This window comes from Spermophilus citellus (genome assembly GCF_964194105.1).
Source record: "Spermophilus citellus genome assembly, chromosome: 9".
Lineage (NCBI taxonomy): Eukaryota > Metazoa > Chordata > Mammalia > Rodentia > Sciuridae > Spermophilus > Spermophilus citellus.
In genome coordinates this window covers 81,533,988-81,550,377 of record NC_138191.1, presented here as the reverse complement: position 1 = coordinate 81,550,377, position 16,390 = coordinate 81,533,988, and the positions used below count along the sequence as shown (strand labels likewise).

The window sequence follows — 16,390 nt, the reverse complement described above, 5'->3', positions numbered from 1 at the left end:
CTGTTTTCAAGAAAAGGAAAAAAAATCCACATAGACCTTTATCAAATAAATTACTCTATTTACAGTTTCATTCATACTATTTTAACACCAAAAATAGCCAATTATGTGCTACGAAAGAAATAAGAACAATTAATTCTGAACTGGAATTGTTGCCTGTATCGGAACCCAGGGGACAAGCTAAATTTTTGACTCCATAATACTATTGGCTCTTAGTTTGAAGAATGATGGGGAGGGCTGAGGCTGGGGCTCAGTGGTAGTGCACTTGCCTGGCTCGTGTGAAGCACTGGGTTTGATTCTCAGCACCGCATAAAAATAAAGGTCTATCAACAACTAAAAAAATATTTTAAAAAAAGAATAATGGGAGAAAATGGGTTATGAGTTAAAAGAGTTATCTGTTACTTACAAGATTAGTATTATGTGTTGTCACTAGAGCCAATTTATTTACAAAGCTGAGTGACAATGAAAACCCTGGAAAAGCAAGATGAAAGGAAGCAAAACAAAGATGGAGAGCCCAAAGCGATGACAGTTACTGTGTCTGGTATAACCCAATAGCAAAGAACAAAAGAGACATAAGATAATAAAAGAGGTACCTTTCCCAAATCCCAAACCCCAAATTTATTAAATAATATTTTTCCACTCTTTTTACTCGCCCCTCTTACTCTGCTATGGTATTATTAGCATGTTATTTGAATTATTTGATGTGTTCATTAAGTGATGATGTTAATTAAAACATATTCACATGATTTTCCTGTCATTTTACGATTCATTTTCCCAGCAAAGACACCCTATAATTAATGAGCTTATTCAAGTGATTTACAGTGCTACTTGGCTTTAAGACAGTGTGGCATGTGGGAAGAATGCAGAGATAGGAGAACTGACCCTTCACAACCTCCCCTTCTGTAAAGCTGAGTTGTATGACTGAGAGAAAGAAAGGAAAAAGAAAAGCACATGGATCACAAAAGGATGTTATTCGATTGAACCATGTGAATTTGCCAATATGCAAACATTATTGAAATGGCCACTTTGTTACTTTAACATCATAGTCTCTTCTAATGTTTTTTTTCCAGTTAAAAATTTCAGTCTATTTCATTAAAATTAAAATTATATCTTAAAATACACCTCAATATAGGAGATTTATTAATTGTAATTACTCTGTGGAAATAATTAATATATTATACTTGATTGTCAATAATGTGATTCATAGTGATAGACCTAAAGATCACTTGTACGTATGTCATGTTCTATTATTAAAGGTAGCTGCCCCCTATCCCTTTTAATGACCAGCTCTCTGCCCCAAACACATGCCTAACTTTGGTAGGAGAAGAGAAATGAAATAATTTATAGAGAATTAGTTAATGACATCTATATTTTACCAATTACAAAAACAGATTTCTTCCAATATGAGACATAAAAATATGCTCCCAATTGAAAATAATTTTATAGTCTCTTCTACATTATCATTTTAAGGGTTTGGGAATCAGTAAGCAAAATATCTGCCTGATCTGTGACTATATTTCTAATATACCAAAAATGAAATAATCAATGTGTTAACAATTCAGACAAACCAGGTATCCCTCCCCCACCCCCACCTGCCCTGTCTTAAACACCTAGGCCTTACAATTCTTAAAGACAATTTATCTGCATGGTGGCACATGCCTGTAATGCCAGCAGCTCAGGAGGCTGAGGCAGGAGGATCACAAGTTCAAAGCCAGCTTCTGAAATTTAGCAAGGTCCTAAGCAACTTGGCAAGACCATGTCTCAAAGTAAAAATACATAAATAAATAAAAAGTGCTGGGGATGTGGCACAGTGGTTAAGTCCCTCTGGGTTCAATTTCTGGTACAAAAAAAAGTTTAAAAAAACAATAAATAAATAAATCAACAAATAAACTTATGAACAAATACTTAGACTTTTGACTTCTAGAGTTATAATTATTGTGCTTTTTACTGGTTTTTAAAATTATTTGTTAGTGATTTTTTTTTCAACTCAGAGTGCCATATCTTGTTCAAAATCTTGGAGCTTGATGCCCAAGAGGCTGATTGTATCACTGCTCTCTTCCATAATCTCAAAGAATCCCACTGTATATCCTGATAAGTGTTTTATAAAGGAATCCCATTAGAGGACTTATAAAAGATAAGAGGGAAGTCATGTACCCTCAAAGGAGCTCCTCACTAGGGGCACAAGACATATGTATGTAGATCTATTAGAAAACCAGTGAAGTATTTGATTTTGTGATATAACTAATAAACGTGAAGTATTAAGAAAATGAAATGATTAATATAGGAAGGTATTTCTTGGGATGCAAAGGGTGGCCACTCAAAACCAAAATAAAAGCCAAGATGGTTGGCCTGCTCAACTCACGTCACCCATTGAGCCAGTTGGTGAGTGGGAGACGGAACACAAATCACAGAGCTCCCTGGTATGGAGGGAACAGAGAAAAACAAGTTTCTGCCTCTGGACTTAACAAAGGACAAAGGAATGAGCTGGAGGAAGCCTGAAGGCCAGACTGGCCCTGGGCACTCAGGAGAGGGTAAAAGACTCACTCCAGAAAGAGTATGGAGCACAGAAGAGAGAATACCAGGCAGAAAGACCCCACGGTCACAGGTTAGAGTCGTGAAGAAAGGAAGCCTTGGAACTTAAGAATGTTTCCCATGGAGTTGGAGAATTCAAACAGGGAGGAGTTGGAGTGAGGGCGGTGATGGGGGTAGAGGAGATGGCAAGATACAGCTTCCAGCTTCAGAATATGAGAAGTAAATTCAGACTGAAGTCTAAATGAAATGTCTGTGGATGGCCAGGTCTGTTGCACACAGTTACATCTGAATATAGCCACTGAATCAAACAAACTTTCCTTGTCTGAATGAAAGGTCTATGGCTCTGGGTCTGTTAATAAGCAGAAGGTGTGATCAGGCACTGACAGCATTCTTTTAGGCAAAGTTCATTTATTCAATAGCCCCATCTGTGAAAAACAAACATGTAAACTGGACATCAAATTGCTTCTGAGGACCCCTAGGTATTGTGACTCAGCCCGTGGCTTTCTCCCATAGTGTCAGTGTTCATAGTTATCACCATGACTCTCCAAGAAAGGGTTAGAGTATATCCATTTAAAAAAATTACTCCAAAAAAAACCCTGCAAGAATAGTGAGAAATATTTTTTTATGGTTAAAATGAAGTGTTGTGCCCTTAAAGAAATAAACTGAGAGTATTTAAGAATCCCCCTAAAGGTTTTCCAACAATACTAAATAAGTTAGGCATTTCTATAGTTTATTTGGTGGTTGAAAATCAAAAATTCCAGTGTTCTTGGGGAAAAGGGATAATAGTCATGTAACTCGTAGTGTTCAGAAAAATTATTGTATATGATGATACAATACTTGGGAGAATAAGATTTCTTTTAAAAAATTACAGTTTGGAGCCAGGTGCCATGGTACATACCTATAATCCCAGTGACTGGGGAGGCTGAGGCACAAGTTCAAAGACAGCCTCAACAGACTCAAGATGCTAAGCAACTTATGAGATCCTGTCTCTAAATAAAATGCAAAATAGGGCTGGGGATGTGGCACAGTGGCCAAGTGCCCCTGAGTTCAATCCCCAGTACCCCTAAAAAGTTAAAATTAAAATTGAAAAATACAGGTTGGTTATAAGACAACTAAAAATAGGTGGCACATGCCAATAATCCCAGTGGCTCCAGAGACGAAATCAGGAGATCATGAGTTCAAAGCCAGCCTCAGCAAAAGCAAGGTGATAAGCAATTCAGTGAGATCCTATCTCTAAATAAAATACAAAATAGGGCTGGGGATGTGGCTTAGTGGTCAAGTGCCCCTGAGTTTAATCCCCTGTACTCAAAAAAGAAAAAAAAAAAAACAGGTTTTTAAAAAAATGTGTGATAAACTCTGTATATACATACCAGAGTTTCACTATGTATTATTATTATTATTTGTTTAGTTTTGTTCATAATATTTAAAGTTGTACCACAGATATCTATTTCAAAAATTGAGAAAATACTTTTTGAAAATAAAAAAAATAGTATTTTAAGTATTAAGTAAAATTTGAAAACAAATAAAGACAAGTCAAGCCCATTAGGCTGTTCTAACCTCCATAGCCGGCTAATGTGAAATATAATGATAATTAAGAATCCTTACTCTGTCATCTAACTCAAACAACCTTGCAAGGTGTCTGTTGTTGACAGATGTTAAATAACTTATTGAGCTCATTCCATTATACCATACTGATTCTCTAGAGCAAAATTTACTGATTGATTTGTTTATTTGCTTATTTGGAAAATATCCATCAAATGCCCACTCTGTAAAAAATATTGTGCCAAGTGGGATAAACAACACAACAGAGAAGGTAACTATATTGCTGCTTTTACGCGGTCTAATCTAGGAAGCTGATGCACCCAAATTATGTAGAGCAGAAAATGGAGGAAGACAAGAAAGAGTCAAATGTTAAACATTTAATAAAATGAATCCAGCCCAATTGGTCCTGTTTTATTTTATTTCACTTTTTTGCACTGCTGGGGGTTAAACCCAGAGTCTCACATATGCTAGGCAGATGCTATAACATTGAGCTATATCACAGGTTCCTAGTTGCCTTTTAAGAGCAAGCTATCCAGCAAAACAGAAACCAGCCTGACTCCAAAGAGCACCCTGAAAATGAGGGGTTGATTTTCAGGTTATTCTTTTCATGGTAAAAGGAATAGAGTGTAGCCGCTTGGAAATTGCCTTGTAAATCAAAGTAGGAAATTAATTTGCCAGAGACACATGTGACTTCTTTGACAAGAAAACAGGCATTCTCAGATCAGAGCAGATAAGTAAGTTTCTTCAGAAACACTATTTATTAGCAGTTCTTCACCCAAGTTTCTACACAGATAATTCCCAGAGCCTTCAGTTAAGTCTACTCTACTTTTTTTTTCCTGAACTTTATTAACCTTCGTTTCAAACTTTATTCCCAATCTTCTTCAGCTTAATTAGCTTCAAAAAATAAATTGTGTACAAGCAAAAATTGAAAAGAGCTTCAGTGTCCCAGGGGCTTGGTCTTAAAAACAGTAGAGATCTAGATTTTTATCAGATGCATAAACAAAACAATTTTAAAAAGCAGTCATAATATAAAATGGCAGTAACTTCTTCAAGTTTATTGTCTTCAGAAGTTGATCAGTTCAGTTTGCCTCATTCTTAGAAGGCTCATCACAATTCTCCATAAGATCTGGAACTTTGCCAGACACCGTGGCACATGCCTATAATCCCAGTGACTGGGGAGGGTGAGGCAGGAGGATCGAGAGTTCAAAGCCAGCCTCAGCACAAGTGAGGTGCTAAGCAATTCAGTGAGACCCTGTCCTCTAACTAAAATACAAAATATGGCTTGGGATGTGGCCCAATGGCTGAATGCTCCTGAATGCAATCCCTGGTATATCCCCATCCCCCAAAAAAGTTCCCAAGTCCCTAAAAAATTTTTTCAAAAAAAAATGAAATTTTTTTCATCATCATCATCTTCTCCAGGAACAAGTGGTGCTTTTCCATCCACAGATTCTTGGGCAGAGCTTCAGCCAATCTCCTTAAACTAGTCAGACTGTCTGCACCAAGCTGGTTTAAGATGCTGGGTAGCATTTCTGTCGGTTGCTTTGTCTCAGCATGTCCTGTAATAGTGAAAGTGTTTGCTGCCAGAGATACCTTGACTTTAAGGTTGTTAAAGTGGATCACTGTTCCTTGGTTTGTAAACATATTCACCTCTTCAACACCAGAGATATTGTTTACCCCTAACTTCTTTAAGGAGAACTAAAGAATGACCCATCACATTCTTTCTGTGAGAAGTTTCTTTCCCACCAATATGCACTTGTGCCTGCAGTTTGGCGAGTTTTTCTTGGTTTATGATAGTTTCTTTCATCTTGTCAGAGCAGAAATGGACTGCACGGGGGACTAGGATTGGCACTCAAGGGGTCTCAGGCAGACCAGTTTGGTGTATACCAAGTCTATTCTATCTTGCCATGTCTCTTTTGAGCCTGAATTCAGATATTCAAGTTGTAGTACATGTGTCCACTTTGTTACGTTTTGTAAAAATTTGTTTTTCTACCAAAAAAAAAAATCAAGACTTCAAATTTTCTCACATTTACAAAGAGTAATGTAAATTTTTTGTGAGAACTATCTGAGAAGTAAAGGTCTATATTTCAGATTTTTGATAGAAAGTTTTATAAATGACTTGGCATAGAGTCAACGTGTATTGATTATGCAGTATGTTCTATCTTAAATATATTCCAATATTTAATGAGAGTATTCATTCTATCACCTGAAAATTCTAAAATGGGAATTAACTCCAGGTTGTCATGAGAAGCACAGTTATAAATATCTAAGATTCCTACTGTGTCTCATAATAGCTGGCTGTCAAGATTGAATAGCATGAAGTCTTACCCTTATAGCTATAGTTCAATTGCTTTATTTTTTAGTTTTCCCTCATCCCAAGAACTGCAGGCATTCAAAGTATATATGTAATATACAAAATATATGTGTACTGGTCCTTTAAATGTCTGTCCCTTGAGGATGAGTTTAAATCAATCAAAAATCCCATGCCCCGGTCTCTAATCTGATTTTCCTTTTGTAGTCTAAAATGATTTGTCTTGTCCTTGCTGTTGGATAATCCCATCAGAATGGGGGCGAGCCTTTTCCAAGCCTAGTTTTTAAATTTAGATCTTTGGCTAAGAATACAACAGAATTCCTGTGAGAATTACAGCCTCATCTGGAAAGTTTCTGCAGTATAACCATCCATAATTTATCCATTTAACAAAACATTTACCAGAAGGAAATTGGAGATAAATCCAGAAAGGAACAAGAGGAAGAAATCCAGAAACTAAGTGTGTTTTACAGTAAATTGACAAGTTATAATTGCGAAGCTGGAATTGCAAATAATGTTTTCCATTAACCCTCAGATTTTTTTACATCTAAATAATGAAAAAGGGAAAGTAAAAATATTTTGTGGCACAAAAGATGTCAAATAGATGTGAAATAGGAGGGATATCTTTTGGAAGCAAAGTAAAGATTACAATAAAATGTTCCTTCATACTTTCAAATCATCTAAGGCTAGAAAACCCATTAATTACACATTCTTGAAACATAACATTTTCAGAATATCTTTTCATTTCCTAGATTGTTTTCTCATTAACTTCATTGAAACTTAATAAGCCAGTCATTTGTTTCTCATTTTTCACGAGAATGCAATTTCCTCAAGATTGCACACATTTTATTTGAATCTGATAGTGTGCTTATATAAAGCATATATGTATCCAAATGAGGCAACATTTTAAATTTTCATTAAGCTAGAATTTATTCTTCATATTATCTTTTGCATTTATATTGTGCATATATTCAAAATGCTATATGTGTAAATATATCATATGCATTTATTTTTCAAAGCATCATTGAATTTATACTCTGCAATTGATATTGTATAGTACTAGCCTTTATTTCCTCAGCCTCTTCTATTCATACACACAAGCCAGCCACAAAAAAATTCCTCTAGTTAAAAGATTGAGATTCATGCCAGTTCCATGGCACATATCTATAATTCCAGCTACTCAGCAAGCTAAAGCAAGAGGATTTCAAGTTCAAGATCAACCTGAGCAACTTAGTGAGACATAGTGTCAAAATAAAATAATTTTAAAAACCGGGATGTACCTCAATGGTAGGTCATCCTGGGTTCAATCCACAGTAATTAAAAAAATATTTTTTTCTTAATTTTATCTGGAAAAGCCCTACAAATACAGTTATATGATCCTTTGATTCCTGTCTGAACTATTCAAGACATAAACCAGATAGCCATTTTCATAGTAACAAATATAAGTTCTTTTTGCTTTTTGTCCTACAGATGAAAGAAGAAGATTCTCTAGAGCTAAGGTTCTGTCATCTCTTCCACTCAAACCCTTTTTCCAGGCTCTTCTGTCATTGCTGTCCCTGGTAACAGGCATAACACAATGCTGCTTATCAAGAAATAGTTAAATTACTACTAAAAAGTGAATTTATTGGGCTGGGGTTGGTATTGGCTTAGTGGTAGAGTGTTTGCCTAGCATGTGCAGTGGGTTTGATCCTCAGAACCACGTGTAAATAAATGAATAAAATAAAGGTCCATCAACAACTAAAAAAAAAAAAAAAAAAAAAAGCATTAAAAAACAGTGAATTTATTTAACAAACCTACAATAAGAATTGCAATCTTGCAACATCCAAAGAAACAAATTGTACCAAGATCCAGAGAGTTGACAACTGTGTCATAAATTCCTACGTAGCCACCTGCTGTTATCTTGGATGTTTCCTGTGATCACTCTGATCCTAACATTTGCATCTATCAAAAAATTAGGGTTTTATCTAAGCAAAAAAAAAAAAAGAAAAATATAGTTCTTCTGATATTTTTAACTTCTGTTCTTATGGCTTAATAAAAGTCTTATTTTTTTAAACTCTAGGTAGTGGTTGTGTAGTAACATTAATAGTATTAGCTTTTCTTGATTGCTTATCATGTGCCAGGCCCCATCCTAAGCACTTGACATATATTAACTCGTTTGATCTTTTGTAAACTTTCTAAACTAACTCAGAGTCTTTCTGGTATTTTGGAGCCATTCCCAGACAGTCCCTGGTTGTATTCTTTTAAACAGGCCTCTTGAGGTTCACCAACCCTCTAATTTTAAATCAAAACATGTCTGGGGACTGGAATTACAGAGAGCACCCTAGTGTTCGTTTGACTGGGGATCTAATTCACCAACGTGCTTCTTGCCTTCTGGGTGGTCGGCTCTATTTATGTGTTTTCGGGGCTCTGACTCTAGTTTGTATGTAATAAGTGCAAAAGCCAAAAGCTGGTGTTTTCAAGCTGTTCTCAGAGCTAAGTTATGAAGGGATCTGTTGTCCCCGAGTCAGCCTGGATTATGGTTCTCAACATCGTGAAGTTTGGTTTCTCAGAACCAGATCCGGAGTTGAGCCCAGAATTAATTCAGCTTTTCTCTGCTTATTTGTCTGTGCTGTGAAAAATTGTGCTAACTGGTGGCACTAGAAAATGTTTGGTTCTCTTGGATTTTCTATTCCTCTATGAGCATCCTACTTGGTCCCTCTTCAGGATGACCCTTCCCAGGTCTCCTCATGCTTGGGTCTCTTAGGAACTCAGGGTTTCCTGGCCTCTGGGCTCAGTGTGTGGATATCATGAGGGTTTTCTCTGCTCTTTAATTTGGTTCTCAGGCTAAAGCCAGCTTCTGCCACCCTCTTATAGGAAGTAACAGGCCCTGTCCCCTTTTCTACCTCACTTCAAGCAGATTTACATAGATATCCCCAAAATTAGCAGCAAACACTGTCTTCTATTTCTGCTCTACATTTCCAAAACTTGAACTCCATCCTGTTCCTGCAGTTGGATTTTTCTGGTAAATCTGTGTTCCATGTGGGATCAGCCTGCTATAAAACCTTACCTCTGGTGTTACTGGGACCACTCTGACCTGCTTCCTGGACTCCACTCTCCTGTTTCCAAATGGATGATCAGTAGTTCCCTTGTCTCTATTGCCAGAAAACTCCACTTGTCCTCTTATCCTCGTTTCTCCAAGGTTTCTATTTTCAGTTACTAGCATCACAGTTTGATTCTTAATTGTTTCTTACACCCTTGTCTAATCAGGAGCAAAATTGTAGATTCTTCTTATTAGAAGTTTTCTTCTTTCTCATCTGTTCTCTCACAAGTTTTTTGGCATTGCCCCAGCAGACATTCAGACTTGGTTCTTGACGTTCAGAAAAGAAACCTCCCATATGGCCACCACAACCCAATTAAGCCAGATATGAAACTACAAGGAGAGATTCAGCATTTTCTGTAGCTTTCAATTCAGGACTAAAGGTTATCTCTATCAGTCTTTTTGAAATAAGTGAAATTACACCTGATAAGAATCAGAATGAGGATAGTAGCTTTGCAACCACAATAAAGCACAGAATTCCAGGAGAAGATGGAGCCACAATGCTGAAGGAGGAAATGTTGAACATTTTATCATGGCAAGTGAATTGTCAGTTAAGATCACATAAAATGACCATGCTCTGATTATTTTGGTGAATGATTGGGAGAAATAATAAGGAATAAAAATTAGAGCATAAAAGTATGAAGTCCTAACCCACTCCCTGAGCTATGTGGCTTCAGACAAGTGGCTTAGTGTCTAGGGTAGGCCTTTCATTTAAAAAGGCATCTTGTATACTATTTTCAGTTGTGCCTATGGCTTGCTTCCCCTGCTGGACAGCCACCCTTTACCTAGGAACCTCCATGTTCATCTGTTCCTGAGTTTCTGCCCAGAGTGTACTGTAATACCTTGGACAGTCAGCACACAACAGACACTTTTTGTTGAAAAAATAATCATACTCAAAGTGGACCAAATTTCTTTGAAGGTCTTTCAATAAAGGAATAGTTCAAAATTAGATGGGCATGGTGGCACACACCTGTAATCCCAGGGGCTTGGGAGGTTGAGACAGGAGAATCACGAGTTCAAGGCCAGCCTCAGCAATGGTGAGGTGCTAAGCAACTCAGTGAGACCCTGTCTCTAAATTAAAAAAAAAAAAATAGAGCTGGGATATGACTCAGTGGTCGAGTGCCCCTGGGTTCACTCCCCCGTACGAAAAAAAAGAATAGTTCACAATTAATAACTATGATTAATTGGCTACGTTTTGCGCCACTCATGCCCTTAATGCTAATACTATTGTCTGTTTTTAGCATTGATATTATATCAGGTCTAAGACTGAGGCAAATACCATGGCTTCCAAATCCTAGCAAATTCCTCATCTCTGAAACTCTGAAATATTTAAATTTCAAGCAATTCTCTGAAAACTCTCAGTGGGCTTTTAATTCATTGCTGTTCTAGGTTTGGGGCTGCAGGTAGAGGAATCAGAGCCTTCACAAGTGTATTATTAAGTTTTAACATACAAGAACTTCATTAGTAAAGTTAAATTTTAATTTCACAATTAAGTATACATTTGGGGAAAATTAAAGACACTAAGTTAGTGTACCCGTTACAACTATACTTTAGTCTGATTTTTTTTCAAAATGAACAAACTATATTATATATAACTATGATTCTTTAATAAAAATTAGTTTAATATATATGTGTATATATTTCATGCAAGTTTGCTATTTTTCTGATGTCAGAAACAGGATAAGAGTAGAAAGAAGAATGTACCATTAGCTCTGTTTTCTATTCGCTGTTACCATCTAACCACAAATAATATGAAATGAAACTTCATTCTGATTTTTATATAATTTAAATCAAGAAATTTGAACTGCATGTATAACTAATTAGAACAAATAAATAAATATATTGAAAAATTAAAAAAAAAAAAAGAAATTTGAACTGTGTAATATACCCCAAATTCTACTCAGTTACTGTCTCGTGCCACTGGAAACAGCTAATGCCCACTTCATTAACATTTTTATTAAATTATTAAACAATGCCTAGGGTTTTGCTAATGCAAAACAAATTTATGCTATATGGATTTCCAAGGGTTTACATTTTGTTTCCTAGTATTTTCCTTACTGTTTAGACATAATGTAGTTTAAAACATGCAAATTTTAGAACCTTCTTTATCACATCATTGTCAATTTTAAAAACTACTGAAAAAGTATTATGTATCAGATGATTTTCCTCTAAATTATGAAGACTATACAGTTTGCTGGAGATGTAATGCTATTTGAAATTTTAAAAACTAAAGGCAGGGGCTGGGGATGTGACTCAAGCGGTAGTGTGTTCGCCTGGCATTCGCGGGGCTCTGGGTTCGATCCTCAGCACCACATAAAAATTTTAAAAAGTAAAGATGTTATGTCCACCGAAAACTAAAAAATAAATATTAAAAAATTATCTCTCTCTCTCTCTCTCTTTCTCTCTGTCTCAAAAAAAAACTAAAGGCAGTGAAACATTTAAGTGATTGGTTATTTGTAATATTAATCATGTTTTTAAAAAGCATAAAAAGAGTAAGTAAAATAACAAAGGCACCGTATGCCTAAAATAAGTGTCAGTCCACTGAAGATTGAAAAAGTCAACCAATAGGCAATGGCCATGTGGATACTCCCAATCCTTCTCAACTAGGCTACTCTGTAAACAATTCTAGAACAACAGCCAGACTGAACTACTGTACCACAAACCTGTTTTTCACTATTATATCTTCCTTCCTTCGTTCGTTCGTTCCTTCCTTCCTTCCTTCCTTTCTTCCTTTCTTACCAGGGATTGAACTCAGGGGCATTTAACCACTGAGCCACATCCCATGACCATTTTTTTGTATTTTATTTAGAGACAGGGTTTCACTGAGTTGCTTAGCACCTCACTTTTGCTGAGGCTGGATTTGAACTCGTGATCCTACTGTCTCAGCCTCCCGAACCACTGGGATTACAGATGTGCACCACCACACTGGACAGCAACGTATCTTTATGATCAACACAGTGGCAAAAACATACTAGAGATTGGATAAATACTAGTGGAATTAATAAATTGGATTAAGTCTGGATAAATTGGATAAAGTTACTTCCATAGATGCTATTTCACTGTGAATTTTAAAACTGGTATCTTTTTGTTGCTCAGTGCTCCCTTGGATCATATGATTAGAAACAATGATACAATGATAAGCAAGTATTTTGCATTGATTGTCTTGTTTTATTTTGCATTTGCAGGCAAATGGACACAGTTTTGTACATATGGAACATGAAAAGGCTGTATTACTACTGAAGAGTTTCCAGAACACAGTAGACCTAGTTATTCAACGTGAGCTTACTGTCTAAATATTTTCTATAAATAGTGAAGATATGTCTAGCCAGACCTAATGTTCAAAAAGAAATTTATACATAGAAACAAATTTTGCCAATTGCTGGACCAATGGCAAACATTAGTGCCAAATGTATAATACTATATGTTAGCACTGATCATCCTTAAAAATGTTAACTCTACAAATATGATGTTCATGTGGTTATGTATTAGTTCTAACTGTCAGCCTCTGGCTGTGCATTGGTGCAGTTTTGTTTTTCTTTTTGTTTTTTTTAATCAAATAAGTTTCTTCTCAAAGTGGATTTCATATAATTTCAGAGCACGGAAGCACACACAGCTCTTTATGAATTCTGCTCTCCATCAGAAACACTGCCTCAAAGTTGTATATGCCTTTATATAGAAAATACGAACATAAAGAATCATAATTCCCATAAAATATTTCTAGCACAAGGTATATGTTGGCATATATACAAAAAGAATATAGAGAAAAACAATATTTTCATAAACTAAACATCTCGGATTGAGAAAGAAATATATCTTAAAATAAGACTTTACTATATTGAATCTTTTTCAATAAAAATTCATGATAATGCCTTATGAAAGTAACTGTACATATGGTATAAAGTGTTTATATTTGGTTCCATATTCATTTACTAAATTCTCATAACACAGAGTGAAATATTTCATAAATTCTCCATTTATCACTGGGACCTGAATAAAAATAGGAAAAACTAATTCGTTCAATGCCTTTAGCTAACGACAATACATGCAGAGTTAAAAAACAGACTAAAGGTCATTGTAGATAAGTCTTTTTCACCAAAAATTTAAGCAGTGAATGATGGGTGGCAGGAAAGGTATTGATTTCTTTCTTTCAAGTTTATGTTGATTATAAACTGTAGCCCCTGTGATTTCTTTACTCGTAAATGTGGAATTTATTTGTGTGCTGCTTTATTTTAATTTGCTACTTTTAAATCATTTAAAATGAGTTTGGGGAATTGATAAAATTTATCATTAAGAAAGACTTGTTAGAAAGTTAATGTTGGGTGATTTTAAAACTTTGGCATTAAATATGAAACTTCAAATATAATTTCTCAGAGCTGTAGTCTACCTGTATTAATTTTAATGCTGTTTTGTGGACAGAAATAGACAAAATACTTTTTTCCCCAAAGAATGTATCAAGGTATATTAAATTATGAATATGCTCTCTCTAGAGAGTGATATAAGCATAGTTAATATAGAATTATTTACACTGGAACTGTTTTCCTCTATAAGATCAAAAGTCATCTTATAATCCTTTATAATATTTATTTTTAATTATTAATTTGATTAAAATATGAATTTGAAAATTTAGAATAATTTCCAAGAATTGGTTATATGTGTTCTCTCTCATATTTCTACATAGCTCTTTATAGATATATAATGAATTTACTTCACATGCTATTGATTCAAGTATTCTATTGGGATTTTACAATAGAATTACATATTGATGTCATGAGAGCTCTGAGAATAATATTTGTAAGTTAACTGTTTTATGGGGACACTGAAAATATTGTATTTTTGTAGGGTCTATTAAAATGAGTGTCACTTATTAGAAGTGCAGTGGTATTTTTTGGTGTAGAACTTGTCACTTGATGGCAAATGATAGTTAATTTTATAGATGGTGCACTAATTTTGATGTTGCTTTATGTCAGGCGACATGATTCCAAAATTTTATAGGGTTTGACAATTAGCTGATTCAATGATTGGCTTATTTGGTATATTTCCCAGAAGTAACTTTAAATGCATTTTAAAATATTGAGTTTTCGATGAGAAAATTCTTTCAGAGCCTGATTCTCTTTGTTACAACTCATGCCACACCACTGTATCCAAATACTGTAGGATGATCATCATTCGTCAAGATCAAGATCCCCCTCTGGCCACCCCAGGATCACTTACAGGAAAACAAACTCAGGAGTGTAGTTTTGTGTCAAGGAAACATCTCAAATTGTTCTAACAGTGCTGTTTAATCGTTAGTGGGAGAGGCAGGAGGAGAGCCCAGTGTGGGACTTCCCCAAGTCTTTTTCTTACATTAGGTTTCAACATCAATCCCAAGGCATCAGGAGATGCTTCTGAGACACTCAGCTGAGAGGATCAAGATCCTAGTAAACACCTGTGCCACTCCTGATGTGACAACATTATCTTAGGCCAATGTTTTAATACTTCCTGTTCCACAGTTCAGAAATGAGGAAAAGAGAAAAGGGACCCCCTGACCAACTGGAAAAGAAATCTGATGCCAGAATACCTCATTGTCAGTTGTACTACCATGCTGCATGCAGAGAACAGGCAGGTAATAATGAAAAGGGGATTTTTTTTTTTAGTTGACTGAATAATCACATAAGGAAAAAAAACATCCAATTAATCAATTGATAGGGAACCAAAACCAATAAGTCATTGATTTTTAAGTATCAACTTCTTTTTAATAACCTGGCTTGCTGCCTGAAACTTAGAATCTAATTTGGGTTAACAACAATAAAAGTCAAGGGTGTGCCTTTAAAAAAAGAAAAATCAACAACAAAAAGGAGTGGAATTCATAATGGCCCTTCTTGATTTTTTTTTACTGATGTTTTTCTGCTAAGGAAGCTGTTTCTATGTGACAGATCAGTAAGATGTAATGGAGGGAACTGAAAAAGATTAGAGGTGGAAAGAACAAATGGTGAAAATTATTAGCAGAATTGTCACAGAGTTTGCAAGACAAAAGGCATTGGTAGATGATTTTTAAAATAGTACGTTGTCATAAAAGCTTTCTTAGGATAATTCCAGCCCTCTAGATAACACAAGTTGCCTAAACACACAATAATTTCAAAATGGTTAGTGTATTTTGACAAAGAATACCCAAAGTCAGTATGACACACAAGTATTTGCATTGTGCTAATTTGTTGCTATTTGAAGCCCATGGAAAATATGTATCCCAGTGACTTGGAAATGTAATACATAGAGATCAAACTATCTGTATTGTTTCTGCACCTTACCTTGGATTACCACCATCAAGATGGAAAACAGCTTTGAAGAGGGGGTGACAAGCTAATATTAATCTGTTTTTAATCTTAAAGGTGATTGTACACATATTACTACTATAATTGTTTATTTTAAGATAGGACTAAAATACCTTTTACTGTGTGAGGTAAAGTAAGAAAAGATTCAGAGGCAAGAAAATGTTGAATTTAGGTTTATGTATTCAAACATTACATGAAAAATATCTGAATTTGCCATAATGATTGGATAAAAAAAAGAAAAACTTTACTTTTAATCATAAAATTTATTTAATATCTCTACCACGATTTAAATCTTTGAAAAATGCAGTGTACTTACCAATTTGTCTTTCCAGTGACTTTTAATGATATCCTTGATCAATTTCTGCTCCTGGTTGGCACACAAATCAAGAATACCTATTCTGATAAATATACTCTTATCAAGAGACAAGGATACAATATTACCAGATAAAAATCCACATTGGTATAAAAAGTTGTCAGTTCAGTCAGACAACACATTTGACCAAATAGCAGGTTAAATGAAATGCTAGATGAGCAAAAAGTAAAAAGTTGTGCAGATAATGAAATCCAATAAGTTAAAAGGGTGGGTCTTTATCTAGCATAGGAAAAGCAGGGCTGAGTTCCCAGTAGAGT

At 35.2% G+C, this 16,390-nt stretch overlaps 1 protein-coding gene and 1 pseudogene across 4 annotated transcripts in view; one reads left to right on the top strand and one right to left on the bottom strand.

Annotated features, from left to right (window-relative positions):
* The window catches only part of LRRC7 (leucine rich repeat containing 7), a gene marked incomplete at both ends in the record, with an annotated part of 429,491 nt that extends 414,638 nt beyond the window's left edge, over positions 1 to 14,853 (top strand). For 2 of the 3 annotated variants that reach the window (XM_081308135.1, XM_081308134.1), the window contains one exon: positions 12,638 to 12,745. In XM_081308135.1, coding sequence (XP_081164261.1) covers positions 12,638 to 12,745 — 108 coding nt within the window. Of the gene's footprint in view, positions 1 to 12,637; positions 12,746 to 14,800 lie in introns of those variants that run through there. The other variant, XM_081308133.1, reaches the window with a different exon arrangement.
* LOC308656372 (transcription factor BTF3-like) lies at positions 5,151 to 5,875 on the bottom strand (annotated as a pseudogene). Its single transcript has 2 exons — positions 5,467 to 5,875; positions 5,151 to 5,203 (listed from the first exon to the last, which is right to left on the bottom strand). The product of its transcript is annotated as a transcription factor BTF3-like (transcript).
* Positions 14,854 to 16,390: the final 1,537 nt, after the last annotated feature.